Below are 27,203 nucleotides of genomic sequence, written 5' to 3'. Positions count from 1 at the left end.
AATTTGACATTTCAATCAAATGAATTTAAATAATAAAATAATGATTATTAATAATTAATACCAAATAATAAATAAAAAACTAAATAATAAATAAGACATTTTTATTCATTTCAAATAATTTAAATAATAAAATAATAATAATACTAAATAATAATAAATAAATAATAAATACATAAATCATAAAAACTAAATAATAAAAAATAAGACATTTTTATCAAATGACTTTAAATAATAAAATAATAATAATTAATATTAAATAATAAGTAAAATGTCATAACCATAAAACATAATATTAAATGATATCTGAAATGTGTATATTTAAAAAAACAATACTGTTTAAATCATTCTACACATTTATTGAATTGCATTAAACTCATTGCTTAATTGAATCTCAATGAGCAAACCCTTGCATGACTGCAGGACTCGGCAATGTTAGTGTTTGGGGCGCCCTCTGGTGGCGGGGAGGACTTCCAGCAGCTATTTACTACGGATGAAATAAAAACATACGAGGCATATTTAGGGTTTAAACCTGCATGGAGCTCGTTAGCATCCTCGGTCGTTAGCAGACAACGACTATTGAAGACATTACAAGAAGTGGAGGCTTGTAACAGAATCTGGTACATTAATTAGCATAATTATTACATAAATAATTATTATTTGCAGTTGTAGTGCATGGCGGCATATTGCCGTACGTTATCTTCCCAGCCACCTGCATCCACACCATGGCTGAGTTCCCCAGACAAGGACATAGTGCTTCTATTTTTGCACGCTGACGTCCACCTATAGGTGATTGATTTGGGCATCAACCTCCTTTGTGAGCTTTCTCCTCGGACGGCATCCCACAGGGATGCAACTTCAGCCTTGCAACACAAATCAGCAATAAGGAGGAAAAGAAAAGTGCCAACTCGCACGGCTTTGGATCTTAGGGGATTACTGCATGTAAAGTACTATTCTTTCCTCTTACATTTTCATTTCTGTACTCGAAAGTCCGAAAGTGTTATATCATAATATTCATGACCTCGTCTTATTATGCCTGTATTATAATAATTGCGCTCAATGTGCCATGTAATAATATTATGCTGTCTCTCCGCATTCATACGCGTGGTGTTTATTTTCGTAGCTTGACAGGCATTGACACTAATGCACTAAATAGCAACATAATTAACAGCTACTCTAATACTGTACACTGTGTGTATAAATATTTATGAAGAGTGTTATACAATACACACAGTACCGTCTCCATAAATGTTCACAATGTGTCACCTTGAGCTTGAAAACAAACATAACGGGTTTTTTTTTCCCCGCAAATGCAGCATAATAAATATAATAATAAAGCTGAGAAGCCAACACCAAATGAAATAACCAAATGACCTTGAAGATGTGCTGGTGTCTCAAGGTTGGTTTTTGGCGACATCTAGTGGTTGTAATCATTCATTGCATTGAGCTTGTGATGCATTTTGACACATATATTATTATTTATACATTAAATCGGATGCTTTTTTTTTTACTACACAATACTTTCTCATATGGTGTTGCCTTGGAGAGTGTGTGTCTGTAAGTAATGTGCAACTATAATTATATATCTATAATATATAATTAAAAATATATATAATTAAAAAACTATAATTATGATATCTCTCTGTAATGAATTTTATTTAATTACAACACTAATGATGTCTAGCTTAGAGATTGTAGCTGCGACGTCAGCCATTTTCATTCATTTGTGAATATAACAAAAAATTTTACAGTTAAAATATGAAGTTTTGATACGTTTCTACACACCGATTTTCAAAATAAAGGCAAAAAAAAAAAGCAGGCTGTACACAGGATATATTTGCCACTGAGTATTTCTACAAAAGGTCTTCAGAGGTATAGATACATAAATACAACACAAGTCATATTATGGACATTATATACAGCATTTACACCACTAAAATTATTAGGATTTAATATGCTTTGCTTCTTCCTACTCCTTTTGGACAACTATATTAGGAAAGCAGGAAGTGAGCAAATGTAAAATGTACAAAAAAATGTACAAAAAAAATAAAAATACAAAAAAGTATTAAAATAAAGTACAAAAAAATACTTACATTATATTAGGAAAGCAGGAAGTGAACAAATGTAACAGTTACTGATTGTAAAAATACCAGATAGAGGGGTAGGATTTAATAAGCTTTGCTTCTTCCTACTCCTTTTGGACAACTATATTAGGAAAGCAGGAAGTGAACAAATGTAAAATGTACAAAAAAATAAAAATACAAAAAATTAATAAAATAAAGTACAAAAAAAACTTACATTATATTCGGAAAGCATGAAGTGAACAAATGTAAAATGTACCAAAAAATGTACAAAAAAAATAAAAATACAAAAAATAATAAAATAAAGTACAAAAAAATCTTACATTATATTAGGAAAGCAGGAAGTGAACAAATGTAAAATATAGAAAAAATTTACCAAAAAAACACACAAAAATAATAAAATAAAGTACAAAAAATACTTAATTATATAAGGAAAGCAGGAAGTGAACAAATGTAACAGTTACTGATTGTAAAAGTACCAGATGGAGGGGTAGGATTTAATAAGCTTTGCTTCTTCCTACTCCTTTTGGACATGTGGAACTGGGAACTGATTATGGGATGCACTCAATTGTAATCTGATGCATGTTCAAATGAAATTAAACCATTACCATTACCATTACAGATATACATATATATATATACATTAATACTATAATACTAGGCCATATTATATCGATGGTGAGGGATTACTGTGTCTGTGTTTTTGAAATAGACTTTAAGGTTCCTCTCAGTGACAGTGAAGGCATCCAACACATGCATGCAATGGCGTCTTGATAGGCAGAAAAATAAGGACGTGGAATTGGGTAATGTGGGCGACGAACTGGTCAGCAAACGGCTAACTTTATCGATGATATTTCCTATGCTTCACCACGTTCTGTAATCCCGGACTCTGGAAGGTCCTGCTGATGGCCGGACCTTGATCCCCGCCATCATCGATGGTCCGCACCTCCAGCCGGTAGACGCTGGCAGGATGTAGGCCAGACAGCGCCAGGAATGTCGTTTCCTGTGATGGAAAACGCAATCAGCGCATAAGCCGAGCGTAGGAGAAGTCATCCAGTACTGACCGGGGGTAGGATTTGGGATTGTGGCTTTGGACTGCGGTGCAGCTTCTTGTTGTGTCTGGTTGACGTGATCTCCGTCCAGGTCACGTGATAGCCGGTGAAGTGATGGCGATGTACTCCGGCGGGTACGCTCCACTTAAAGATGGCGGTCATGTTACCGTTCTGGAACTTGAAGGACACTGTAAGGTTGGTTGGCTTCACCGGAACCTTCTGAGGGGTCACTGCAAGAAGGACGAGAGTAAATGTGAATGCTCCTACGATGTCAAACGTCCGTGATGTTGGCCTCCATTACCGACCTCCATTACAGGCGATGGGTTTTGGACTCTTGGCTTGCATGGCGGCACAGGACGGTGTGATGAAGCTGATGCTCTTGGCTGGGGGACGACTCTTCTTACTGACGGAGTGCAGGAGGACTTTGTACTTACAGGAGAACAGCAAACCCTGCAAGCTGGTGAAGGTCCCCTTGGTTCAGGACATAAGAGTACAGCTGTCAACAAGCTTCAATTTGCCATACATCCATTAAATACAATGTTTTGCTACTAGGGCTGTCAAATTATTAAAAAATTAAATAAAATTAATCACGCTTTTCGAATTAATTACCATTATTTCTGGTGAAAAACATCACAGATGTCAGGAGGTCCAATGCGGTAAACTGTAATACCAAATATGACCACCAGATGTCCTCAAATCCTCAGTAATGTTGAGCAAATGTCTTTAGAAACCGAATACTAACTACTACATACTTCCATGGTCATACTACACGTGTTCGAAACCGAATACTAACTACTACATACTTCCATGGTCATACTACAAACACTCCATACTGCATACCTAATCCATCAGACACTATGCAAAGCGTTTACACTACATCGTACTACATAACCCGCAATGCATTGCGCTCCTACACGAGCCGAAATCAACAGACTGAAGCTGATTTCACTTTAAATATCTCTAAATACATCACTTTATTAAGATTTTTTTAAATCAGGCGAGAAAGTGGCCGTTTAGATACTGAGTGTGCCATTTATTTGTCCAAATACCAATTGTTTACAATTTCGTTCGGACGAATTCGGCTAAATTTAAGCTAGCCGAAGTGAGAAACGCACTTTCGGCTATTTCACAAAATAAAACACCCTCTGATTTTTCTTATACAAAAAAACATAGTGATAAATCGCTGCTTTTACTTTGAAAAAAAGAAGCGAACCAACTCGCAATATATCCTGCTTGACACCGCCGTTTGGTCCATCCTGGTGCTCAGTGTTCAGCCAAAGTTGTTGTTTTTAACTGTGACGTCATGTCGCGTTGCATCCTGGGTAATTTAAGTGTGAGTAGTAAAATAAGTAGTACTTATCGCATACTGCCAGTGTATACACACTGCATACTAAAGTTAGTATGAGTAGTAGGTAAGTACGGGGTTTCGAACACAGCCACTTGCTTCAATGAGAACATGGCGGCACACCAGGGCTGCTTGGAGAGTGAGTCCGACCAGAGTGCACCTTTGCTGGGCCACGCCAGAAAGCTCCACCTGCTCTATATCCTGGTTCTATCAACCGCCAGGGTGCTCATAGAGTCTCCGACCACCTTACACCTTGCTGGGTCACGTTAGGTGGCGCCACTGGCTCTATTACCTGGTTCTACCGAGCCGAGTCCGGCTACAGTGGACCTTGCCGGCCCACGCCAGGTACCACCCACTCTCTACTAATAAATAATAATAAAAATAATAAAAACTGCGCTCTGTGTGTCTGAAATTCTCGTCTATTTAATAGTAGCACAACAATGATGACAACAACAATGAGTGGTTGCGTTCAAAGACACTACGTAAAGTAAGATGAACTCACGTGTTTTGAGTGTTCTGTCCATACGCGATTTCCGAGCACACCTAAATGCAGCAAATTGTACTTCCGCAGGTATAACCAAATGGTGAGAATATGTTCTTATTATTTTGTTTTGTGTTTTTTTTGTTTATACCACACATACACGTTGAAGTATAGAGTTGTCGGAGTGTCCGTGAATGCACGCTTATCTCGCGCGTGTCAAATGAGGAAGTGTTCCGAACACAAAAGGAGTACAGACTATTCATGAGTGACAGATGCATACACGGTGTTGGAATTGCACTTCCGTTGGTGAGTTCAGGTACGAATAAAGTTATAAAAGAGTGACTTAAGTGGGGGTGTCACCTATTTATTTTAAAAATTACTTACTTCCATTTAACGTGCTATTGTTGACAGCCCTAATTGCTGCTAATATTTATGTCTACTGTAATATAATCCAACCTGTGTGTTAGTCTTCTCTCTGGGGGCCGTTTGGTTGTGTTCACAGTACTCTGGTACCCACTGGATTCGGTAGTACTCAACTGAAGGGTCTACGTCAAGAGAAAAAAAAACTGTAAAGTGCACAAAATGTACATTACATCTAAGGTAAATGTTGAAGGCATCACAGCATATCATAACACTCAACTATGCTCTAGTATGTATGATGACATCAAATCTTCACCCTGGTTTTTCTTCACAGGAAGTCTGATACGATATCACGGATTTGATATCAGAAAAATAGCCCTCATTTATTGCTGTTAATTTGCTCCAGAACCTGACCATGATAAGTGAATTTCCTACAAGTAGAAATTTATTTTATTATTATTTATATTTGGAATATTTTCATAGTGAGGGTGAAGAAAACCTGTGTACGACCTTATAAATACACTTTTTAACATTATTAGAGCCTTGTAGACATGAAATAACACCCCTATGGCAACATTTATACTCTTATTACCCGATATAGTGGACATTATAAGAGAAAATAAGAAATAAATAAGACACATGCTTGTGTGTGATGCTGGATATATGTTTCTGTGCTAGATGAGTTGGAGGGGGGGCAAACAGGAAGTGAGGTCGGGGTTCAGATTTGACTTTTAGTAACCTGTGTTTGGGATTATATTGTGCCTCTTGCTGCAATAAAAGCCTGTTTGTTGAAGTCTGGTGCTTGTGTGTCTCACCCAACAGTGTCAGTAATAATACTGACACCTAGTGGCCAGTGTACAATGCTACATATCACCATAACGTATTTTGAATGCGTCTTTATATTTATATTTTTCAGCTTTTTGTGAAAAGACACATTTCAAGCATAAATTTTATATGATTTCATATCTCACAAAATAATGAATAGCTTGTATTTTTTACACTATAATGGAAAATATACTACTTTTTAAAATTTACCAGACACATTAGGTCAGGGGTCTCAAACACGTGGGACACTAGTTTGAGGCCCCCGCCTTGATATGAAAGTTTAATGTTAGTTTGATATGGACGCTGTATGGTATCATGTACCCAGAAAAAATGATTACGTTTGATTAATGTTCATGTTAAAGGTTAAATAACTGTTAATAGTTATCCTCCCTATCCGTGTGGAAGTGGTAAGTTTTTGGCTATTTAAGTTGAAAGGAAATAACTTGAAGGCTACCGTTTAGGTCGCTAGCTCTCTAGTTTGCGAGTTAGCATGTGTCTCAAGACCCTGCAGTTGCGCAATATGTTGTAAATAAAAAGAGTATAAATGTGACTATAGTCGTGTTTTGTCATGTCTACAGGGCTCTAATAATGCTTTGTTCATTTTAATCTGAAAAAAATCATTTGTCTACCCACCAACTATATGTGGTTTATTAAGTTTTTATTATTTGCCGTTTTATTATTATTATTATATTTATTTATTTATTGATTGATTGATTGATTTTCTTTATTCTTGATTTGTTTATTTATTTTCCATCTTATTTTGTGTAGAAAAATAAAAATTAAGATATTTGAGAACAGTGGAATGTTTTATCAGAGCTTTTCTTGTAGAAAATCGAAACCAAAGCAAAGTTTATTCATTTTTCAGTTTTTAATAAATGCGTTTTTTTGTTTTTTTTTTGTTGGAAAACCTGATGCGGCCCAGTCTCGCCCGGACCCTAGCTCCGGTGGCCCCCAAGTAAATTGAGTTTGAGACCCCTGTATTAGGTGATCTGTATGACCGAGTATTGGATCTGTAGCTACGTCAGTGCTATCATATGTACATCACTAGCAATGACATTGTGTGTTCTGTTTTTGTTGTTGTTGTTGCACCGTGAGTAAGTTAGGGGTTTTGTCTGAGGACCTCCTGTTTGCTTGGTGTTGTTTGCATATTGATGTAAATAAATGAAGCTAATTCACTGCAAATAAACAACACTTCCTGACACATATGGATGTTATGTGCAGTTCCTCTGGTCTGTGAATGCACCGTGAGTGAATTACGGGCATTTACTGTACAATGTTGTTGTACAGTACATAAATAAGTAGTATCCCAAGCTGAAAGGGAGTTTTTTTTGTAAACGCACCACCCACCTGTGCTGCTCCTCCAGTAAACGTGAACTTGCAGCTGCCCATTTTGATAAAACGGCGTCCCCACGTCCAGGATGTCACCTGTCATGTCTCTTGATGCGTCTTTCACATGAATAAAACACAATATCAGTCATCAAGTCAGAATGTTATGCATTGATTGCAAGAGTCTTACTGCGCAAGGTGTTAAAGTACACGATGGCTCGGGGTCCTTTCAGCTGGGTTTGCCTCCAATAGGAGACGGCTTGGACCTCCACGCTGTAGCTACGGTTGGACCGCATGCCGTCCAGCACCACGCGGCTCTGAACAGAAAAGCACCTTGTGTGTATTTGGGTCTTTTTGGAGCCAAAGTGGTCACAGCAGCCCCCCGTACCTCTCTGACGAGCTTCTTCCTTTTTGTCACGGAGGAAACTGGGCTTCCACCAATGGCAGCCCACGTCCAGCTGACCTTGTAGTGGTGAACGGGGACATCCAGGTCTCCCAGCATGCGCCACTGGAGTTGGACCTGCACGGCCCTGCCCGGAGCAAAGGTCATGTTGGTCACTCTGAGCTCAGTCGGGGCTGGAGGGCTGGTCGGGTCTGAAGAGGAAGATGAACATTTGTTGATGGGGCTTGCTGGGGAATTCATAATTAATAACACATACGCCTGTTCTCGTCAATGTAACATTACTGACATCTAGTGACTCGTTTGCAATACTACATACAGTATCATGTACTATATCTTGTATCTCAATATGTTTTTACTAATAACCAATTAATTAATCAATGAATATAATATAATTAATCCGTGAATATATAATTTGGAAAGAATTAAACTTGAAAGTCTTTGTCCTGAGCACCACAAATGTTCTTTGAATTGAACAAAAAACACAATATTAACTCATAATTAATAACGTATTAAGTCGTATTAAGTAAGAATTAAAACAGTGGCTTTTTTTTGTTATTGTGACAACCTCAACAGCATTTTTATGGCTGTTTTTTAATTTATTTTCCAAATAAATAATAATAATATTTATAATATTATTATATTTTCATGGCTGTTTTTTAATTTATTTTCCAAATATATAATAAAAATATTTATAATATTATTACATTTTTATGGCTGTTTTTTAATTTATTTTCCAAATATATAATAATAATATTTATAATATTATTATATTTTTATGGCTGTTTTTTAATTTATTTTCCAAATATATAATAACAATATTATAATATTATATTTTCATGGCTGTTTTTTAATTTATTTTCCAAATATATAATAATATTTATAATATTATATTTTTATGGCTGTTTTTTTAATTTATTTTCCAAATACATAATAATAATATTTATAACATTATTATATTTTTATGGCTGTTTTTTAATTTATTTTCCAAATACATAATAATAATATTTATAATATTATTATATTTTTATGGCTGTTTTTTAATTTATTTTCCAAATATATAATAATAATATTTATAACATTATTATATTTTTATGGCTGTTTTTAAATTTATTCTTCAATAATATTTAATAATATTTATAATATTATTATATGTATTATTATGAATAATATTTTACAAATACACATTGTAATATGATGACTTTATTGTCATATTTTGACTTAAGATTATAACCCAATTTTCTAAAAATATTTTGGCTGGGGGACAGTTTTTGTTTTGTTTGTTCCTCATGATATTATGCCTTTGAAACATTGTTTGTCTTTATTTTAATGGTACTGATTCTCGTATGATTGCACTTTTTTTTCATCATATTTTCACTTTATTCTCTGAAAATTTCAAAAAATAAAATAATATTCTTTAATATTTCAACATATTATATTTTTTTCCCCATAATATTACATTGATTATTCAAATTTCTTGTAAAATTGCTGGTGATTTTTCAAATTTTCTTGTTTTTTTTTTTTAGAATTTCATGTTAAATTAAATTAAATTAAATTAAATTAAATTAAATTAAATTAAATTAAATTAAATTAAATTAAATTAAATTAAATTAAATTAAATTAAATTAAATTAAATTAAATTAAATTAAATTAAATTAAATTAAATTAAATTAAATTAAATTAAATTAAATTAAATTAAATTAAATTAAATTAAATTAAATTGTTGACTTGTTTTTAGTATGTGCCTTATGGCAAAAAAACAAACAAAACATCCAGGAGCCACACTTTGGACATCCTGGTATCCACATTCAGAAGGTTCCTGACCTCTGCTGGAATGAATATGCCGACTCGGAGTGGTGAAACCTCTGGTTCCTTGAGAGTTGACGGCTGCAACTCGGAACTGGTACCACCGGCCTGGTCGGATGTCATGCAGTCGGGCTCTCTGCTCTGTGGTCTACGGAGTATCAGGTGGTGTGTTGGCTTCAAAGAAACGACCAGACCAGAGGAATACTGAAAATTCTGTCAAGTTGCACACTCACCTGTGTGACAGTATGCCATGGCGTGGCGGCGTCCTCGCTGGGCTGGATGCCGAAATTCCACCTTTTCTGCAGGATATAGACTACAGGCTCAGCTGAGATGTTGAACCTGGAGGTCCAAAGCACCTCCAGTTGGTCAGGGGAGACCTCCTCAAAGCGCAGCTCCTTCCTAGGCTTCAACGGAACCCCTTGGAAAGGGAAAGTGACCCGTTTTTATGTCAGAACATCTTACTTGTATGAAACCCACTCACCCTGGTAGAGGTCTTTGGGAGTCTGGCATGTGTGTCCGCAGGTGTTGGAGCAGCACTTCTTCTGAGCTGGACATTCCGAGTCAGAATCGCAGCTGTGGACACAAGCGGCCGCGAAACCAGCGGCCCAATCCGGTGGAGGACAACCACCTTGCTTCACCTCCATCGCCGTCTGAAGGAACTGGCAGCTGGCGACACATTCCCGGCGTTTTTTTGGGAACGACCTCTGAACACAAACGGCGATGTTCCATGTTTCACCACGTTTGGATGCAACACGCAGGAGAAGAGTACGGCGTTGAGTGTGTGGCAGTTTCTACCTCACACGGCTCCCTGCAATCACGCTTCTTCTCCACAGGCCAAGAATCTTTACACGGCTCCAAGCACTGTGGAAGCTGTGTTAGAAAACACACTTGACATCACATGATTATTCCTTATGTTCCACTCATAATCTTATCCACTAAGGAATAGGATTTTGTACGTTATTGTACGGTCCTTAAACGCAACAGTGAAGCATGGGATGGGGGGCGTCTTATCTTGTCGGTTTCCATATATTGTCAAGTTATGGTAATGGTAATAGTTTTATTTCACATGAATATGCATCAGATTACAATTGAGTGCATCCCATAATCAGTTCCCAGTTCCACATGTCCAAAAGGAGTAGGAAGAAGCAAAGCTTATTAAATCCTACCCCTCCATCTGGTACTTTTACAATCAGTAACTGTTACATTTGTTCACTTCCTGCTTTCCTAATATAATGTAAGTATTTTTTTGTACTTTATTTTATTATTTTTTTGTATTTTTATTTTTTGTATTTTATTTTTTTGGTACTTTTTTTGTACATTTTACATTTGTTCACTTCCTGCTTTCCTAATATAGTTGTCCAAAAGGAGTAGGAAGAAGCAAAGCTTATTAAATCCTACCCCTCCATCTGGTACTTTTACAATCAGTAACTGTTACATTTGTTCACTTCCTGCTTTCCTAATATAATGTAAGTATTTTTTGTACTTTATTTTATTATTTTTTTGTATTTTTATTTTTGGGATTTTCTTAACTACTATAAGCCATTATTTCAAACTTATATATAAGTATATATATATATATATATATATATATATATATATATATATATATATATATATATATATATATATATATACAACAAATAATTTTGTATTACTATTTTCCTTTATTTTTAGCATATTAGCTGTTAAATTTATTGGCACACAATCGTGCGTAAAAAATAATCACCATTAAAAGAAATTTACATTGACAGCCATAATTATTATATATATCTGATTAACATTTGGTCAACAAATTATAAGCAAAGTCACAGTTGTTAGCATGCTAACAACTAGAATGATAATGCTAAATGGTTAAAATGCTACAATGCTAATATGCGCATGCTAGCAATGATGACATGCTAACACTTTGCTAAGTTTGGGCACCCATGATAATTATTAAGATTTGACAATTTTTTGTGGCGTTATATGCATAAATTACCAAAATGTGTTATTTACTATAAAAGTAAAACAACATAAGTAAACATAATGTAGAAAAATCTAATTAACAGCAATGCAGACATAACTACCGGTATGTACTATATAGTGTCAAAAGCGAATATAACTGCCACTGTATTGATTAATATTAGATTATTGTCATTGAAATATCTGAACCCCACCCCTTCTTTGCAGATATCATCTATGAAACCTTGTAACTAGTTTCAGTAGAGTTGGAACTAAAGTTGATGACAAGCACATCAAGTATCGCGGCTTGACACCGCAGCGCCTCGCCTGCTAGCTTCCATCTCTCCTAGCGGGCTTCGAAAGAAAATTGGCACGCTAATTGAGAGTGACGCTGCCATTTCTCATGGTGTCCCCGGCTCTGCAGTTCCAGCCTTTGCTTTCTTTTCTGCTCCATTTCAAGATTAAATCCATCACTTTATCCTTCTTGCTATGCTGAATGCTCTGGCTAAAAGTTTGTGGCTGAGATAGAGGAGCGTGCCTATGCAAGTAAAAGCTGCACAATATAGTCTGGTTCTACCATATCTTACTTATTGTGTGGAAATATGGGCTAATAACTATAAAAGCAATCTTCACTCGCTAAATGTACTGCAAAAAAGGCCAGTAAGGATAATTCATAATGCCGCCTACAGAGAACATACTAACTCCTTATTTCTAAAATCACAAATACTTCAACTTGCTGATATAGTTCATCTTCAAACAGCTAAAATAATGCATAAGGCTAAAAATAACCAATTAGCTAAAAATGTCATCCAATACTTCTCTACAAGAGAGGAGAAATATGATCTCAGGGAAGAACTACATTTGAAACACTTATATGCTAGGACTACGTTAGCGTTAGCATAGCATTTCAGTATGTGGAATCAAACTATGGAATGGATTGAGTAAGGAAATCAAACAATGCACAACGATGAGCCAATTCAAGAAACAATACAAGCAGTTGATGTTTGCTAAATACAAGGATGAAGAGCCTTGAACCAGTCATGAAATTAAAATGAATAAATTAAATTAAATTAAATTAAATTAAATTAAATTAAATTAAATTAAATTAAATTAAATTAAATTAAATTAAATTAAATTAAATTAAATTAAATTAAATTAAATTAAATTAAATTAAATTAAATTAAATTAAATTAAATTAAATTAAATTTTATTTAATTTTATTTAACTAATAACTAATTTAACTAATAACTAATAACTAAATTGTTAAAAAAACACAACTTTTATTTGTATTTGATTTATATTACTTTTAATTATATTAGGAAAGCAGGAAGTGAACAAATATAACAGTTACTGATTAGAAGTCGTACGTACGGTTGTATTCATCTCGCCAGCATTCCGAAATAGACTTTCCCAGGGAGACTGAGGAGCTCCATTAGTTTCAATAGTTGGAACACACCATCCGATACATTTTCTTAGAAAGGCGGACAGCCATCCCGGCTGCAAAAATTCAAATGAAGGTGAAAATCGGCACATAAAGGCAGGACCATAAGAACTTCCCATTGTCCAAACTGGGCCGGCCTGAGTGCCAATGGTTCCAACCTAGGGATGCTCGATGTAGGCTTTCTTACCGATACCTGCTACTGTCCAGCACTTACATCAAACTGTCCGTCTATAATGTCATCAGGGGTTCTCTTTGTAGTTCTTAGCTAATTAATACCATAAATCTCTGCTTTTCCTATAAATCATGGCTGCAAAATAATCCCAAACAATGTTTTTTTTGGCTGTCCTGAACTGATTCATTAATTTCTTAAGAGAAAAAATTTTGGGTTTTTATAAATCTCTTTTTTTGTCTGAACTTTTGGGACGAATTAACGGCCAAAACCTATATTTGACTATGGAAATGGTAATGGTAATGGTAATGGTAATGGTAATGGTTTTATTTCATTTGAACATGCATCAGATTACAATTGAGTGCATCCCATAATCAGTTCCCAGTTCCACATGTCCAAAAGGAGTAGGAAGAAGCAAAGCTTATTAAATCCTACCCCTCCATCTGGTACTTTTACAATCAGTAACTGTTATATTTGTTCACTTCCTGCTTTCCTAATGTTTGTTTTGTTTGTTTGTTTGTTTGTATTTTTTGTATTTTTTTTACATTTCTTGTACATTTTACATTTGTTCACTTCCTGCTTTCCTAATATAGTTGTCCAAAAGGAGTAGGAAGAAGCAAAGCTTATTAAATCCTACCCCTCCATCTGGTACGTTTACAATCAGTAACTGTTACATTTGTTCACTTCCTGCTTTCCTAATATAATGTAAGTATTTGTTTGTACTTTATTTTATAAATTTTTTGTATTTTTATTTTTTTGTAAATTTATTTGTACATTTTACATTTGTTCACTTCCTGCTTTCCTAATATAGTTGTCCAAAAGGAGTAGAAAGAAGCAAATTTTATTAAATCCTACTCCTCCATCTGGTACTTTTACAATCAGTAACTGTTATATTTGTTCACTTCCTGCTTTCGTAATATAATTTAAGTTGTGTTTTTTTAACTTATTCATTTTCTACCGCTTTTCCTCACGAGGGTCGCAGGGGGTGCTGGAGCCTATCCCAGCTGTCTTCGGGCGAGAGGCGGGGTACACCCTGGACTGGTCGCCAGCCAATCATAGGGCACATATAGACAAACAACCATTCACACTCACATTCATACCTATGGACAATTTGGAGTCGCTAATTAACGTAGCATGTTTTTGGAATGTGGGAGGAAACCGGAGTACCCGGAGAAAACCCACGCATGCACGGGGAGAACATGCAAACTCCACACAGAGATGGCCGAGGGTCTGAATTGAACCCTTGTCTCCTAGCTGTGAGGTCTGCGCGCTAACCACTCGACTGCCGTGCCGCCCTGTTTTTTTAACTATTTAATTTAATTTAGTTTAGTTAGTTTAGTTTAATTAAATTCAATGTTAAAATAAAATAAAATAAAATAAAATAAAATTTCACGTACCAAAGTAGGAGGTGATATGAGCATCCAATGCCATAATGTGTACCATAGTAAGTGTCAATATAGTGATATATATAGCACATCATGACTGGTTCAAGACTCTTCATCCTTGTATTTAGCAAACATCAACTGCTTGTATTGTTTCTTGAATTGGCTCATCGTTGTGCATTGTTTGACTTCCTTACTCAATCCATTCCATAGTTTGATTCCACATACTGAAATGCTATGCTAACGCTAACGTAGTCCTAGCATAGAAGTGTTTCAAATGTAGTTCTTCCCTGAGATCATATTTCTCCTCTCTTGTAGAGAAGTATTTGTTCACTTCCTGCTTTCCCAATATAATTTAAGTATTTTTTACTTCATTTTATTAGTTTTATTTTTTTAATTTTTAATTTAATTTTGTTTTCATTTTTATTTTTTTTTGTTTTTCATTTTATATTTTTTATTATTATTATTAATAATAATAGTAGTAGTAGTATCAGTAGTAGTATTTATTAGTATTTATTTATTATTTTATTTTACTGAAATGCTATGCTAACGCTAATGTAGTCCTAGCATATAAGTGTTTCAAATGTACTTCTTCCCTGAGATCATATTTCTCCTCTCTTGTAGAGAAGTATTGGATGACATTTTTAGCTAATTGGTTATTTTTAGCCTTATGCATTATTTTAGCTGTTTGAAGATGAACTATATCAGCAAGTTGAAGTATTTGTGATTTTAGAAATAAGGAGTTAGTATGTTCTCTGTAGGCGGCATTATGAATTATCCTTACTGGCCTTTTTTGCAGTACATTTAGCGAGTGAAGATTGCTTTTATAGTTATTAGCCCATATTTCCACACAATAAGTAAGATATGGTAGAACCAGAGAGGAATAAAGAGTGTGGAATGATTTCTGATTGAGAACAAATATTGAAATATTTCACCTTCCACCTTATGTTGTATATTTGTAATATGAGGTTTCCAGATCATATTTTCAACATATGAACATATTAATGTTACTCCATGCAGTAATATTTGTAGTACAGCTGACAACTGTTAATTAGGCTTGAAATCCACATGTTACCTGCGGTGTTGCCGCGCGGTGCAAATTCAAACAGCGGGCCATGCACCGTGCCCTCGGGAAACTCTCCAGCCAGGACTCGGCGTCTTTGCCATCATCATCATTATCATCATCATCACATCGGTGCAGCTTTTTGGCACAGACGCTGCAGAGAAAGATGAGAAGAAGAATAATCCACTGCTGCATGTGCGTCGTCATGGCAACCTCTTGTCTCCCTGCCTCTGTGAGTGTCATCTGGTTGAACTGCGACTCAAACAGCACTTTTTATAGCTGGGGGGGAGGGGCTTAACACTTTGAGGGGAGGCGTGAACTTATTGGCAAAGGATTGCATTTTTAAGAAAAAGACCAAGGTCAAAATATCAAGAAAAAAGGTTGTAATTGAATTCCAAAAGGACAATTTTTTAAGACAATAACGTAATATGCAGATATTTTGTGATATATATTTTATCTACTTTTTTATTGTTTTATTATTTATTTATTTATTATTATTTACTGCAGGAAAAAGGTCAAAATATCAAGAAAAAAGGTTGTAATTGAATTCCAAAAGGACAAAATTTTAAGAAAATAACGTAATATGCAGATATTTTGTGATATATATTTTATCTACTTTTTTATTGTTTTATGATTTATTATTTATTTATTATTAATTATTTATTGCAAGAAAAAGGTCAAAATATCAAGAAAAAAGGTTGTAATTGAATTCCAAAAGGACAACATTTTAAGAAAATAACGTAATATGCAGATATTTTGTGATATATATTTTATCTACTTTTTTATTGTTTATTTATTTATTTATCATTTATTATTGACTGCAAGAAAAAGGTCAAAATATCAAGAAAAAAGGTTGTAATTGAATTCCAAAAGGACAAAATTTTTAGAAAATAACGTAATATGCAGATATTTTGTGATATATATTTTATCTATTTTAATTGTTTGTTTATTTATTTATTTATTTATTATTTACTGCAAGAAAAAGGTCAAAATATCAAGAAAAAAGGTTGTTATTGAATTCCAAAAGGACAAAATATTAAGAAAATAACGTAATATGTAGATATTTTGTGATATATATTTTATCTATTTCTTTATTGTTTATTTATGTATTATTTACTGCAAGAAAAGGTCAAAATATCAAGAAAAAAGGTTGTAATTGAATTCCAAAAGGACAAAATTTTAAGAAAATAATGCGATATGAAGATATTTTGTGATATATATTTTATCTTATTTTTTTATTATTTAATTATTTATTTATTAATTATTTATTATTTACTGCAAGAAAAAGGTCAAAATGTCAAGAAATAAGGTTGTAATTGAATTCCAAAAGGACAAAATTTTAAGAAAATAACGTGATATGAAGATATTTTGTGATATATATTTTATCTACTTTTTTAATCTTTTATCATTTATTTTTTATTTTTATTATATTTTTTTTTTTTTAATTTATTTATTTATTTATTTTTTTATTTTGTAATGCAAGCAAAACAAAATGAATTTGTAATTTTGGGGAAAATTAGCTTGGGAAAAAGCTTTATTATAATGGAAATAATGTCAAAATATTATGGCAATATTGTCCTAATATTACAAAAATAATATACAAAGCTTATTTCAGAAGAAAGTTGAAATGTTGTGATGTGGAAAAAAACAAAAAAATGGCAAAAAAAAAGAGCAAATTAGTAGAAGTTGATAATCTATATCGCAGTTTTTTTTGTTGAATTATATACAGTATAATTTGTTAGCATAGCAACAGATGTTGCCTTACAAATTTGCATTCTTTCATTTTATAACGTTTGGACACCCCAGTCTAAAGGTCGCTGTGTGGTTTGTGGAAGTTTGTCCCGTTCTGGCAGTCGAAAACATGGAAAACATTCTCTCACCTCATTATTTACTGTTATTATGTACTTTTAAAAGAGGGGGAAATATCGGCGGGCGAATTAAGAGTTTTAAAACACACAGGTGGAACGTTCCCCCCTTCCCAGTACATCCAAGTTGAAGAACTTCCACAGCGTCTTTGCAGGGAATCCCATCTGTAACCTTGTTTGGAAGCTGCCAAATATCCTGCTAATGGATTCCACCCATAAACTACAAACATATATGGTACCCCCCGCTGGCAGGAAAGTAGCGGCGGTTTCTTCACACTGGAGGCAAAAGGGAAAATGATGCGTTGGAAACTGTGAGGAAATCCTCAGCGGGTCTTTGGAGCGTCGTATAAAAATCCCACGTGAGCTGCTTGGAGCGTCCCGCGGTGTTTATAAGACTTCATCCAGACATGCGCACTCACAAAGTGGTCCTACTCCGCACCACGTTTACGCCACCTTGACGCATGAAAAATTGCAAATTCACATCACAAAAAATGTGTTCTACCAGAATACTATTTGTAGAAATCTAGCGTTGGGTGTCTGGGCATGTGAGTCTGACCATCAATGAATAAAAGTCAAGGTGTGACTGGCTGGAGAAGACGTTATATTTTACTGTTAGGTTCTTTTTCAGAAATGTTAAAAACAAAAGCAAAACAGCAAAACAGCCCCAGACCATCAGACCACCACCGCCATATTTTACTGTTATGTTCTTTTTCAGAAATGTTGTTAAAAACAAAAGCAAAAAAGCCCCAGACCATCAGACTACCACCGCCATATTTTACTGTTATGATGTTCTTTTTCAGAAATGTTGTTAAAAACAAAAGCAAAAAAGCAAAACAGCCCCAGACCATCACACTACCACCGCCATATTTTACTGTTTATGTTCTTTTTCAGAAATGATGTTAAAAACAAAAGCAAAACAGCCCCAGACCATCAGGCTACCACCACCATATTTTACTGTTATGTTCTTTTTCTGGAATGTTATTAAAAACAAAAGCAAAACAGCAAAACAGCCCCAGACCATCACACTACCACCACCATATTTTACTGTTATGTTCTTTTTCAGAAATGTTGTTAAAAGCAAAAGCAAAATAGCCCCAGACCATCAGACTACCAGCGCCATATTTTACTGTTATGATGTTCTTTTTCAGAAATGTTGTTAAAAACAAAAGCAAAACAGCAAAACAGTCCCGCACCATCACACTACCACCGCCACATTTTACTGTTATTTTCTTTTTCAGAAATGTTGTTAAAAACAAAAGCAAAATAGCCCCAGACCATCAGACTACCACCGCCATATTTTACTGTTATGATGTTCTATTTCAGAAATGTTGTTAAAAACAAAAGCAAAACAACAAAACAGCAAAACAGCAAAACAGCCCCAAACCATCACACTACCACCACCATATTTTACTGTTTATGGTCTTTTTCAGAAATGTTGTTAAAAACAAAAGCAAAACAGCCCCAGACCATCAGCTATCTATCGATCTATGTACTTCGAGCCTTCTTAGGATCAAACAGTACAAAATGTCAATTCTTGCAATATTTCATCTGCTATTCAAATGTGTGCCAGTCTATGTGAGGAACGTACACGCTGAACGTTGAATGCCTGACGTGAGTTTTCCACCGTAATAAACCGTGCATGTGTAAAGTTTTGGTGGAATCCCAGCAATTCGTGTGAGGTCCTTTTTAGTTCCAGATGGGCTACCCAAAGTTTACAAAATGGCCCCCAGGCTTTAGTTACGGAAGGGGAAGCCCAAGTGGATGTGGTGTTCTTCATCAAGCGAGGTTGCTTCTTTCCTTGCTAGTTATTATGTGTACAATTCACATTACTATTTCCCAAATCCTATAAAAATCTGTTTTCCAGCAGGAACAAAAAGAAAAAGGGTGACAATGTCCAAAATCTAACAATTAAATGAAGATTTGGAGAGTCATTCATCAGGGTTGTAGCATAAAGTTAGTAGCATAAAGATGGCGTATTGTGATATGAAAACCAAACAAATAAAGTTTTTACGAGAAGCAAAATTACATAAAGTTGAAGTTGTTGAATTTAAAAAACTGCAAAAATATCAAAAGAAAAAAATTTAGTCCCTTTATTAAAAAAAATAACATTTGAGAAAATAAAAACGTTGTAATACGATATAACCGGGTCGTCACTTTCTGCTACACGAGGTAGTTTAGTCTTAAGTCACGCGAGAGTCTCAACACACACTTCCGGTCACTTTCAGACCGTCAAAATAAAACCGCCATACGCCGCATCCTGCTTTGTGCTGGGCGTATAAAACTCCCTGTGGCTGGCTGTCAATCACTGTGTTCACTGTGTTCCTGCTGGAAATCCGATAAAAATCTGTTTTCCAGCAGGAACAAAAAGAAAAAGGATGACAATGTCCAAAATCTAACAATTAAATGAAGATTTGCAGAGTCATTCATCAGGGTTGTAGCATAAAGTATAGTAGTAGCACAAAGATGGCGTATTGTGATATGAAAACCAAACAAATAAAGTTTTTACGAGAAGCAAACTTACATAAAGTTGAAGTTGTTGAATTTAAAAAACTGCACAAATATTAAAAGAACAAAAAAATTTAGTCCCTTTATAAAAAAAAAACATTTTGGAAAATAAAAACGTTGTTGTTATATGATATTTCTGCTGCACGAGGTAGTTTAGTCTTAAGTCACGCGAGAGTCTCAACACACACTTCCGGTCACTTTCAGACCGTCAAAATAAAACCGCCATCCTGCTTTGTGCTGAGCGTATAAAACTCCCTGTGGCTGGCTGTCAATCACTGGGTTCGCATGTGACGTCATCAGTGGTGAACGTGACTCTCCTTTGTTGGTGGACATTTTTGGCCCGGTCATTGCTTTGTTGTTACGTCCTGACATTAAGTCATTAATTAAGTCATTAATTGGTACAGTATATGCCGTATATAATTGTAATTGACACAATTGGACTAGTAGGAAGTATTGTAACAAGCTAGCATGTAATGTAGCACATGAAGCTGCCGTAACTTGCTATGTTTACAGTATAATACAGCAATTACAGTTGTTTGGGCTTTTGACCGCTAGAGTGTGCTGTTTCCCTACTATTGTATGACTTATTGCCAGTTACTGCCAAGTATCATTGGAAATACAATCAGAAAAGGTTTTGATTAATTTCCATAATTTTTTATTTAGACATCACACCAACACTTATACTACATACGAGTTTATATGCACTAATTACTATTTTTAGTCAATTTTAATTCTTAATTTGAATTATATAACTTGAGTGTTTGTGTATTTTATTGTATTTATTGAGTTTTAATTCTTAATTTAATATATATTTAGTACACTTTTTTGTTTTAAACATTAAGTACTTAAATTTTAATTATTACTTTTATTATTATTTTAATTGTGAATATATGTATACATATTTGGGATTTTTTTAGGATTTTTTTTACCAACCAATGTGTTGGTCAAGAACACTAACATAGAGGCCAATACATTTACTTTTAATCTAACTAATTAATCAACAAAAAAATTAACTCGCTAGTTAGCAAGCTAACCAGTTTATGTCAGCCCCAGACCATGAGACTACCACCGCCATATTTTACTGTTATGATGTTCTTTTTCAGAAATGTTGTTAAAAAAAAGCAAAACAGCCTCAGACCATTAGACTACCACCACCATATTTTACTGTTATGTTATTTTTCAGAAATGATGTTAAAAACAAAAGCAAAACTTTTTTCACTTTTTCTGTCGGCCATCATGGCTGACTTCACTTGATATTACATGCCTTTGACCGAATCTTGTAATTGCCTTAAATTTGTATTTAAAAAAAAAATAGCTTTTTTGGCTAGTAAGCCTTCCAATTAAATGAAATGAATCACAACATCCTGTTTATTGATCATACTGGATCACATCATCTTGTATAGTCCTATTTCCATGTGTAACATAGCACATTATCGTCATCAGCAGCAGCAGTATTAGACGAACAGACAGCTTGGCTATCCCGGTTAGCTCACAGATACATGAATTAAAAATAACAAATCATAGAAAAATCTTCCTCACACTGTCACATAAAAAGTTTTACAGGTGGAATACGAGAGTGCGACAGGACAGTTTCAACGTTGTACAGCTGTACAAATATGTTTCACATACTTTATGATACATATATATATACATATGTATATATGTATATATATATATATATATGCACACACTGCGGTGTGAAAAAGTGTTTGCCCCCGTTCTGATTTCTTTTTTTTTTTGCATCTTTCTCACAAATCAATCATTAATCATCAGACTACCACCGCCATATTTTACTGTTATGTTCTTTTTCAGAAATGTTGTTAAAAACAAAAGCAAAACAGCAAAACAGCCGCAGACCATCACACTACCACCGCCATATTTTACTGTTATGTTCTTTTTCAGAAATGTTGTTAAAAACAAAAGCAAAACAGCCCCAGACCATCAGACTACCACCACCATATTTTACTGTTATGATGTTCTTTTTCAGAAATGTTGTTAAAAACAAAAGCAAAACAGCAAAACAGCCCCAAACCATCAGACTACTACCGCCATATTTAACTGTTTATGTTCTTTTTCAGAAATGTTGTTAAAAACAAAAGCAAAACAGCAACACAGCAAAACAGCCCCAGACCATCACACTACCACCGCCATATTTTACTGTTATGGTTTTTTTTAGAAATGTTGTTAAAAAACAGCCCCAGACCATCACACTACCACCGCCATATTTTACTGTTATGTTTTTTTCAGAAATGATGTTAAAAACAAAATCAAAACAGCCCCAGACCATCACACTACCACTGCCATATTTTACTGTTATGTTCTTTTTCAGAAATGTTGTTAAAAGTAAAACAGCCCCAGACCATCAGACTACCACCGCCATATTTTACTGTTGTTTTTTTGAGAAATGTTGTTAAAAACAAAAGCAAAACAGCCCCAGACCATCAGACTACCACCACCATATTTTACTGTTATGATGTTCTTTTTCAGAAATGTTGTTGAATACAAAAGCAAAACAGCCCCAGACCATCAGACTACAACCGCCATATTTTACTGTTATGTTCTTTTTCAGAAATGTTGTTAAAAACAAAAGCAAAACAGCCCCAGACCATCACACTACCACAGCCATACTTTACTGTTATGTTCTTTTTCAGAAATGTTGTTAAAAACAAAAGCAAAACAGCAAAACAGCCCCAGACCATCACACTACCACCGCCATATTTTACTGTTATGGGTTTTTTTTTAGAAATGTTGTTAAAAACAAAAGCAAAACAGCCCCAGACCATCAGACTACCACCGCCATATTTTACTGTTATGTTCTTTTTCAGAAATGTTATTAAAAACAAAAGCAAAACAGCCCCAGACCATCACACTACCACCGCCATATTTTACTGTTATGATGTTCTTTTTCCAGAAATGTGTTATTCTGCCAGATATAAGGGACACACATGTCTCGTCAGACCAAAAGTCTTAAGGATCATCAAGATCTTTTCTGGCAAAACTGAGATCAGCCTTAACCTGAATGTTGTTGTGGGGTCTTTTGTGACCTCTTGGATGAGTCATCGCTTCGCTCTTGGGGTCGTTTTGCTTGGCCGGCCATTGCTGAGAAGGTTCACCACTGTTCCATGTTTTCATTATTTGTGGATAATGGCTCTCCCTGTGGTTTGCTGGAGTCCCAATGCTTTAGAAATGGCTTTATAACCTTTTCCATTTGAACACTGGCGTGATAAACCACAGTTATGTAATGTTACAATCACTTTTTCACACCATGGCCAATTGTTTTCCCCTCAAAAACTCCATTTTGTGTTTAGTTGTGTTGTCATTGACTAATATTGAAATTCAGTGATATATTTAAGTGTGACAAATATGCAAAAAAAAAATCAGGAAGTGGGCAAACACCTTTTCACACCACTTTATATACTGTATATATTATATTATATACTGCACTTTTGGTCAACAGACATAAATGCCAGGAGTTTTCCTTCAAAACTTCCCAGAGTGGAGACGCTCATCTGTGATCAGATGACATTTAAACACAACATTATGGTTTTTGCTTCCATATTTCATAAGATGAACTTCAAAGACATTTTCTAAGTACACAAAAGGCGTATCTTGGTCACAAATCTGCCTATGTTCCGTATCATGCTAGCTAACCCCCCCACCATGGACCACATGACTTAATTTACCGTGACAAATCTCCAAGGCCCGTCGTCCACCATGATAATGCACGGCCCCAAGCTGCAAAAAACATTGTTTTTGGGGTGGCCTTTTATTGTGGCCAACCTCCACGACATAGACCTGTTGTGTACTCATTCATTCATTTTCTACTGCTTATCCTCACGAGGGTTGCGGGGGTGCTGGAGCCTATCCCAGCTGTCTTCAGGCGAGAGGCGGGGTCCACCCTGGACTGGTGGCCATCCAATCACAGGGCACATATAGACAAACAACCATTCACACTCACATTCATACCTATGGACAATTTGGAGTCGCTAATTAACCTAGCATGTTTTTGGAATGTGGGAGGAAACCGGAGTACCCGGAGAAAACCCACAAAGAACATGCAAACTCCACACAGAGATGACCAAGAGAGGAATCGAACTTGGGTCTCATAGCTGTGTGGCCTGCACACTAACCACTTTTACACCGTGCAGCCACCATAAGTCAATAAGTGGACAATTTTGGAGTCTTGCATGTTTTTGGAATGTGGGAGGAAACCGGAGTACCCGGAGAAAACCCACAAAGAACATGCAAACTTTCCACATAGAGATAACCAAGAGTGGAATCGAACTTGGGTCTCATAGCTGTGTGGCCTGCACACTAACCACTTCACCACCGTGCAGCCACCATAAGTCAATAAGTGGACAATTTTGGAGTCTTGCATGTTTTTGGAATGTGGGAGGAAACCGGAGTACCTGGAGAAAACCCACAAAGAACATGCAAACTCCATACAGAGATGACCAATAGAGGAATCGAACTTGGGTTTCATAGCTGTGTGACCTGCACGATAACCACTCAACCACTGTGCAGCCACCATAAGTCAATAAGTGGACAATTTTGGAGTCTTGCATGTTTTTGGAATGTGGGAGGAAACCGGAGAACATGCAAACTCCACACAGAGATGACCGAGGGTGGGATTGAACTCAGTTCTCCTTGCTGTGAGGCGTCCGCGCTAACCACTCGACCACCATGCAGAAAATGTTTCCCATCTTTGAAGTTCAGCTCACAAAAAAATTGGGAGTAAAATCCATTGATATTTTTGTTGCGTGTATTTTTTGTGGTACTTTTCTCCAAGTTAGTGGCGTCGAGTGTCACATGGCACTGCTCAAGTCCCTTATCATGATTCTGTGCGAGACGTTAGTGGGTAGAATCTTGGACAAACACGATAAGTCAGGGCTGGGCTTATTAAAAGCACCTCCTGTCTTTGGCACCTGATGATGAAATCGACCCCGACGGCGCTCGTGACCCTTTCACCCGAACACACGAACACTGACGCAACAAACATTGAGGTTCTATGTTTCTACACCCAGGAGTCAGGAGAGCCGGTGAACTTGTTGGCCCTGTTTGAAGGCCTCCGCGTGGTGGAGTAGAAGTCCACGTAGTTGGTGTTGGCTTTGAACTGGAGCGCCTGGCCCACGTAGCCGTCGGGGGAGGACGGGGTCAGGTGGACGGGGTCGCCGTCGTAGTGCTCCACGGCGTAACCGTGCGGGGACGACAGGTATAGTCTGTTGTAGTTCTTCCTGTCGGGTTCGTCGTAGAACGGCTCGGGCTGCTTGGAAAGAAGACAATTCTTTTATCAGTGAATTATTATTAAAAAAATACATTGAATGTGTCGTTTATGTTTCCGCACCTGGGACCTCCTCAGCTTGTCTCCAGACTGTGAGCAGTACGTGTCGATGAAATATGGGGTAGTGTTGTCTGACCCTGAATAGCCATAAATAAAACCTTGATGTGAATCCTGGCATTTAGAACATGACATAGTAACAACAATTCAGGTGGAAACCTTAAAGTACTAATATGATGTGGGCCGTTTTATGACTTTTACTGGATATTTGGCGACATCTAGTGGACACAATTATTGACTGATTTCAAGTGGTGATGATAAGGAACTACGAGGTTACTAGGTTCTGAGGACAAGGGGGGCTTAGCCCACTGGAGATGTACAGGATATGAATTACTGTAGTAGACATCCCCCCCCCCCAAAAAAATAAAAAATAAAAAATAAAAAATAAAAAATAAAAAATAAAACAATAAAAAAATTTAAAAAATTAAAAAAAATTTAAAATTTAAAAAATTTAAAATTTAAAATTAAAAATTAAAAATTTAAAAATCAAAACATTAAAAAATTAAAAATTTTACAAATTAAAAATAACAATATAAAAAAAATAATAATAAAAAATAAAAAAATAAAAATAAAAAAATAAAAAAATAAAAAAATAAAAATTAAAAAATTAAAAAATTAAAAAATTAAAAAATTTAAAAATTAAAAAATTAAAAAATATTTAAAAATTAATTTTTACTTTCCCACTTTTGGACAGATTTGGTAGAGATACTCAATTGTTTTACGCCACCATTAAATGTACACAAGTACACACAATCTACACTGCAAAACCGCTGCTCAAGCTCTGCAACCATTCTGTCCAATGGACAGTCATCAATGATGTAATAATCATTATTATATTATTAATGAGCCTATTATTATTACTATCATCATTATTCTTCTTCTGATTATTGCTACTACTACTAGTAGTAGTAGTAGTAGGCTAGTATTAGCCTGCTTATTGGCTTGCTTATTAGCCTGCTTTTGGCCTATTGTATGAAATTTGTCAGATATTTTTTTGTATTAAAAAAATCAATTTAAAAAATCAATAAAAAATACGAAAAAATCAATAAAAATATCAAATTATTTAGGGGGGCTTAAGAACATTTTGCCCCCCTAAAATTAAAAATTAAAAAAACAAAAAAAACAAATAAGCAACAAGAACCGGGATATAACTTTCCCACTTTTGGCCAAATTTTGTAGTATGCTAACATAATTAACACAAACACTTAGCATCCTAATATTGGCATGTTACCATTGCTATCAAGCTAACATTAACATAGTAGCATTTTAGCCATTTTCATAGATAGGTGTTCGTATGTTAGCATTGCTAGCATGTCAACATGGGTATGCTAGCGTTTTGTTGTGATTTTCATGAATATGAATTTAATCACACTTAGCACTATTATACTTGGTGTTAGCATGCTAACATTAGTATGTTATTATGCTAACATAATTAACAATTACAAACACTTAGCATCCTAACATTGGCATGTTACCATTGCTAGCAAGCTAATATTAACATAGTAGCATTTTAGCCATTTTCATAGATAGGTGTTTGTATGTTAGCATCGCTAGCATGTCAACATGGGTATGCTAGCGTTTTTTTGTGATTTTCATCAATATGAATTTAATCACACTTAGCACTATTATGCTTGGTGTTAGCATGCTAACATTAGTATGTTAGTATGCTAACATAATTGACAGTTACAAGCACTTAGCATCCTAACATTGGCGTGTTACCATTGCGAGCAAGCTAATGTTAACATAGTAGCATTTAGCCATTTTCATAAATAGGTGTTTGTATGTTAGCATTGCTAGCATGTCAACATGGGTATGCTAGCGTTTTT

The 27,203-nt window shown here is 35.1% G+C and overlaps 2 protein-coding genes across 7 annotated transcripts in view; both read right to left on the bottom strand.

Moving 5' to 3' along the window:
* Positions 1 to 1,842: 1,842 nt before the first annotated feature.
* Positions 1,843 to 15,898, bottom strand: LOC131104853 (anosmin-1-like). Its single transcript, XM_058052431.1, has 12 exons — positions 15,682 to 15,898; positions 10,469 to 10,543; positions 10,155 to 10,377; positions 9,907 to 10,091; positions 9,692 to 9,821; positions 7,856 to 8,061; positions 7,658 to 7,784; positions 7,489 to 7,587; positions 5,413 to 5,501; positions 3,436 to 3,601; positions 3,143 to 3,360; positions 1,843 to 3,081 (listed from the first exon to the last, which is right to left on the bottom strand). The coding sequence occupies exons 1-12, from the start codon at positions 15,874 to 15,876 to the stop codon at positions 2,920 to 2,922; spliced, it is 1,875 nt and encodes a 624-aa protein (XP_057908414.1). The 5' UTR covers positions 15,877 to 15,898; the 3' UTR covers positions 1,843 to 2,919.
* Positions 15,899 to 21,138: 5,240 nt separating this feature from the next.
* The window catches only part of LOC131104516 (plakophilin-4-like), a 44,585-nt gene continuing 38,520 nt past the window's right edge, over positions 21,139 to 27,203 (bottom strand). For 4 of the 6 annotated variants that reach the window (XM_058051802.1, XM_058051804.1, XM_058051803.1 and 1 more), the window contains exons 21-22: positions 25,384 to 25,457; positions 21,140 to 25,302 (exon numbers count right to left, since the gene is read on the bottom strand). In XM_058051802.1, the coding sequence (XP_057907785.1) occupies positions 25,054 to 25,302; positions 25,384 to 25,457 (323 nt within the window). In that variant the 3' untranslated portion in view covers positions 21,140 to 25,053. Of the gene's footprint in view, positions 25,303 to 25,383; positions 25,458 to 27,203 lie in introns of all 6 variants that reach the window. The other 2 variants (XM_058051801.1, XM_058051800.1) reach the window with 1 other exon arrangement.

Source organism: Doryrhamphus excisus, chromosome 16 (assembly GCF_030265055.1).
Source record: "Doryrhamphus excisus isolate RoL2022-K1 chromosome 16, RoL_Dexc_1.0, whole genome shotgun sequence".
Lineage (NCBI taxonomy): Eukaryota > Metazoa > Chordata > Actinopteri > Syngnathiformes > Syngnathidae > Doryrhamphus > Doryrhamphus excisus.
Note: the sequence above shows the minus strand (reverse complement) of the source record. Positions and strands in the feature narration are given on the sequence as shown.